The sequence below is a fragment of the Borostomias antarcticus genome, assembly GCF_949987555.1.
Source record: "Borostomias antarcticus genome assembly, chromosome: 5".
In the NCBI taxonomy this organism is placed as follows: Eukaryota; Metazoa; Chordata; class Actinopteri; order Stomiiformes; family Stomiidae; genus Borostomias; species Borostomias antarcticus.
In genome coordinates, this window is record NC_140238.1 from 31,431,539 (window position 1) to 31,436,538 (window position 5,000).

Sequence of the window (5,000 nt, forward strand, 5' to 3'; positions counted from 1 at the left end):
ACTAACCGGGTCTGGGGAGCTGTTCTGTTATCCACTGACCCACTGGCCTCCATGACGGGAGGGAACATGTACTCATGTACTCCAGTGAGTGACAGGTAACAGAACATGCTTTTACATAACCCCTCCCCCCCTCCCCCTCCCCTCCCTCCAACCCCTCCACCCCGTGTGACGCTACACGGGGGCCATCGTGTCCCAGTACCGCGCGCTCCTCGTTCGAGAACATCACATCGCTCCCCGCGCCGGTTTCCGCGGTGGCGAACGGCGAGGCAGGCGGCGGCGTCGTGGTCGGTCGGTGGCAGGCGGCAGCTCGTGTCTGACACACCGTGGACGCTGGTGCTGGACCCCCCCCCTCCGACACCCCCCCACACCATCACCCCGCTCTCAGCCCGGCGTCCTTTCGTTTGGGTGTCACTGTCACAGGGCATCAGCGTCCCCCTCCGGGCTCCGCCTCCGCCGGCAAATGGGGGGGCGGGGGGGTACGCGGGCGGAAGGAGAGCGGAGGTGACAGCACAGTGGGACAGCCGGGAACATTATGGACCGCTGCCCGGGAGTGGGGGGGGGGGGGAGGGCCTGAGGACGGGAAGGGCGGCAGTAACCCCCCCACCACCGCCCTCGCTGTTGCCCCGCCCCCCCCCCCCCCACCCCTCGGATGACGGGACTGATTGAAAGCGAACGGCGAAGCTACATCAGCCTCTCCAGCCTGGAGACTCAACCGGCGAGCGATTCTACGGCGCGCAGCCGAAGCGATCGGCGTTTCTGTCTGAGATCGACAGGACGTGGGCAGGCGGGCGCGCGTGCGGAACAGGTGTCACGGCGGCACTCGTCAGTGTAGCTTCCGCCCTTGCGAACGCACGTGACACGCTTACCAACACGCGTGACCACCGCTGCGAAGAGCCGCTACGGGCTAGCGGTTCGATGGAGCGGGTGGGCGGTATGGAGGAGTGAGTTTAAACCGGTTCAATTCGGTTACACTCACCCCCCCGAAAATACTTCCACAGCGACCTCAGCTGAGCCCGACTGTGTGTCCGGGTCACGGCACCGTTTGTAAACGGTAAATGGACTGCGCTTTTATCCAAAGCACTTTACAATGGCCTCTCATTCACCCAACAATGGCGGCAGCTGACATGCAAGGCGCTAGCCTGCTCAATGGTAGCAATTTGGGGTTCAGTGTCTTTCGACATGAGGACATGAGGAGGTGGGATTCGAACCGCCGACCCTACGATCATTGGACCACCCGCTCTACCTACTGAACCACGGCCGCCCCAAAAGGTGTCACAGCGTCGCTCGTCAGTATAGCTTCCACCCTCGCTTGCCCCTCGCTGGATTCGAACCCGGGTCCCCTGGCTTACGAACGCACGTGGCCGCCTGTCATGAACGCCGCCTTAACCAGCTACGCCGCCGAAAAGCAACTCGATTCGACGGGCGCTATTTATACTGAGGAGCGAGTTTAACTAATTCAACTTGGTTACACATGCTCACACACACTTACAGACACACATACACACACACGCACCCCCCCCCCCCCACCCCCTCCCCCCACACACACACAATGTATGTCTGTCTTGTCTTTGCCACCGCTTGGCCTATGTGGCTGTCACTGTCCCCCGCTGCACCCCTGGTGACCCTGGGGCTTAATGGCAGGCATGGGTCACATTCCAACTGCTGGGGCAGATTACAGGAGAATTCACAGTACTCTAATTACAGCCTCTGCCTGTCAACCCCCACCCCTCACAGCCAACGAGCCCCCCTGCACCCCCCAGCTCTGCACACAGAGTCATGCCATTCAGGCTTAGGATTAGCCGGGCGGAAACTCATTGAGACACACACACAGATACATACGCACATACACGCACGCATGCACACACACACACACACAGAGGCACGCAGTCACAAAGGCGCACTGACAGATATGAGAAGCACACGTAATGGCGACACACGTACGCGATTGCACGCGCGCACGCACACACACACACACACACACACACACACACACACACACACACTCAAACACACATATCCACACGACTGACACAGATCACACTGTAATACAATTCAGCCACAGTGCTGATTAGGTTAAGATCGGGTTCAAGTGGACTTCCTTGACTGGGTCAGCAGGGTGTTTATGCCCTGAGAGGCAGTCTCCCACTTCCTGTTTATGCCCTGAGAGGCGGTCTCCTGGATGCCAGTGATATGGGGGCTTATCAGCAGCTTTCTTTGGGCTTTCCTTGGGCTGCTGCCAGGACATAGCAGGCTAAGATAGGACAGGCTAGACCAGGCTAGACTAAGCTACAGTAGGTCAGACTAGACCAGGCTACACTAAGCTACAGTAGGTCAGGCTAGACCAGGCTAGACTAGGAAAGGACAGGCTAGACCAGGCTTAGCTAGGAAGGAACAGGCTAGACCAGGCTAGACTAGGAAATCCCAGGCTAGACCAGGCTTAGCTAGGAAGGAACAGGCTAGACCAGGCTTAGCTAGGAAGGAACAGGCTAGACCAGGCTATGGTTAGGATAGGACAGGCTAGACCAGGCTAGACTAGGATAGGACAGGCTAGACAGGGCTAAGGTTAGGATAGAACAGGCTAGACAGGGCTAGGATAGGACAGGGCTAGAGTAGGATAGGACAGTTTAGACAGGGCTAGAATAGGACAGTCTAGACAGGGCTAGGCTAGCACAGTCTAAACAGCTCTATTCTAAGCTACAGTAGGCCAGGCTAGGATAGGACAGGCTAGACGGGGCTAGGCTGGGATAGGACAAGCTAGACAAGGCTAGGCTAGAATAGGACCGGCTAGGCAGGGTTATGACAACATCACAACACTTACTTGACTTTCCTCTGGGTGTCTGAAGAGGACACGAGGCCCGTGGCGGGGGTGGATTTACGTTTCCTGGGCCGCCCCGGCCCCCGACGCGCTGGGCTGCGTGGGGTTTCCTCCCTCCTGTACACACACACACACACACACACACACACACTCTGTGTGAGTGCACACGGCAGACTAGATCAGCCGCATTAGCGGAGGAAGGAATCCTCTGTGAGATAGAGAGGAAGTGAGTCACGGAGTTTGTTTTGATTTAGGTCCGTCTGCTTATGGAAGATTGTGCGAGGAGTTCAGAAGGTCGTCCAGTTAGGGGAGCTGGAGGAAGAGGTTAACGAGGAGGTGAGAGGATGGGACAGGGGTGGAGGTGCAGGAGGAGGACGTGCTCACTGGTGGTCGTGCTTCCTCTGGAGCTTGGCGAGCTCCCTCTGCTTCTCCTTGTAGCGCCGCTGCAGCTCCGCCAGCTTCACGCGCATGGCGAGCTCGGGTCCGTCCATGGTCTCCATGCCGCCCTTCGCCGGGCACGCCTGGAATCCACAACACCGGTGACGCGGTTAGCGGTACTGTACCACAGCGAGAGCGCCGCTGCTTTCGTCGCATGCTTTCGTCGCTAATGTCACTATTCCGTCATGCGTTTGTCACTTAGACCACATATTAGATGATATTGCACCTGTCAAAACCAAGTTAATCTCTGGTAATGAACGAGCTTCATGGAGAAATGCCGTTCAAGTCTCAATGCTAAAAAGAGTGTCGGAAAGCTGAATACAAGTGGCGAAAATCAAAATATTCATCTTTAAGCTGTGCAAAGGGGAATTACACTCTCACAATGTTGAGTTAAATAGAGTTAGAAAACTCTTCTTCTCTGATACTATTAATATGAACGCTCATGATGCGCGTTCTCTCTTTGTCACTGTTGCTAGACTAACCAAACCGACATCTCAAATATCTCCAGAGCTTCTCTCCACTGAAAAATGCTACGAATTTGTGTTCTTCTTTAACGATAAAATAAATAAAATCAGACATTCTTTTATGGCGGCTAGCAAGGTTCCCTCCAGTAGCAGTAGAACCTGCGACATCACTAACATGTCACAGTTTGAAATCATTGGTCTTAAGGCTCTTGTAGAAACTGTCTAAGCTTAAAACCTCTACTTGCTGTTTGGATTCGCTAGCCACTAAGTTTTTCAAAGCAGTTTTTGGCTCCCTTACACCTGATCTACTGCTAATAGGAAGTAGTTTGCTTCAAAGAGGCACTTTTCCAAAAGCCCTAAAAACGGCTGTCATCGTACCCCTACTAAAAAAGACAATCTGGATTCCTTTGTATTGAAGAACTACTACCACATTTCTAATCTGCCTTTCATAGGTAAAATAATTGAGAAAACTTATAAACAACTTTTTTGTTTTTGATGGCAGGTAACCTTTTCGATCATTTTCAGTCTGGTTTTAGACTAGATTATAGCACAGGGACTGCTCTTAACAAGGTCTTAAATGACATTCACTTAAACACAGATTCAGGCAAAGTCTCATTCCTTGTCCTATCGGACTTTAGTTTCGCAGCATTTGACACCATTGACCATGAAATACTCCTGGACAGATTAGACCAACAGTACTTCAGTGGTTCAGATCCTCTCACAGTGCATGATAGAGACTACTTTGTTTCCCTAGTCAGCTTCACATCTGATCGTACAAGCATCAAGTGTGGAGTCCCTCAAGGGTCCATTCTGGGTCCATTCTTATTTAACTTATAGTATACATGCTTCCATTAAGCAAAATTCTTCAAAAGAACAATATTGCCTATCATACCTATGCAGACAACAGATTTATATAGCCATCTTCCAAGATGACTTTATACCAGTCAACTCCCTACTGGATTTAAATAAATAACTAAATGTGTCAGAATAGATTTTAAGATCCTGCTCCTTGTTTTTAAAACTCTTAATGGCATTGGGCCCGAAATACTGTACATCTCCGACATGCTAAAACCGTGTGAACCCACTAGACCCCTCAGGTCATCGGAGAGAGGCTTTTTAACCGTCCCTTGAGTCAGAAGTAAATGTGGCGAGGCAGCCTTTAGCTTTTATGCCGCCCAGAGCTGGAACCAACTTCCTTATAAGCTCCGGCACGCGCCCACCACTATGAGTTTACAATCCAGACTGAAAACGCTACTTTTCTGGGAGGCCTTTGAATGAACGAA

At 52.6% G+C, this 5,000-nt stretch overlaps 1 protein-coding gene across 1 annotated transcript in view; it reads right to left on the reverse strand.

The window, feature by feature from the left end:
• Positions 1 to 5,000, reverse strand: part of bahcc1a (BAH domain and coiled-coil containing 1a) — a gene marked incomplete at its 5' end in the record, with an annotated part of 29,170 nt that overhangs the window by 18,286 nt on the left and 5,884 nt on the right. Inside the window, 2 exon segments of the mRNA XM_084439101.1 lie at positions 2,819 to 2,932; positions 3,200 to 3,336. Of these exon segments, the coding sequence (XP_084295227.1) occupies positions 2,819 to 2,932; positions 3,200 to 3,336 (251 nt within the window).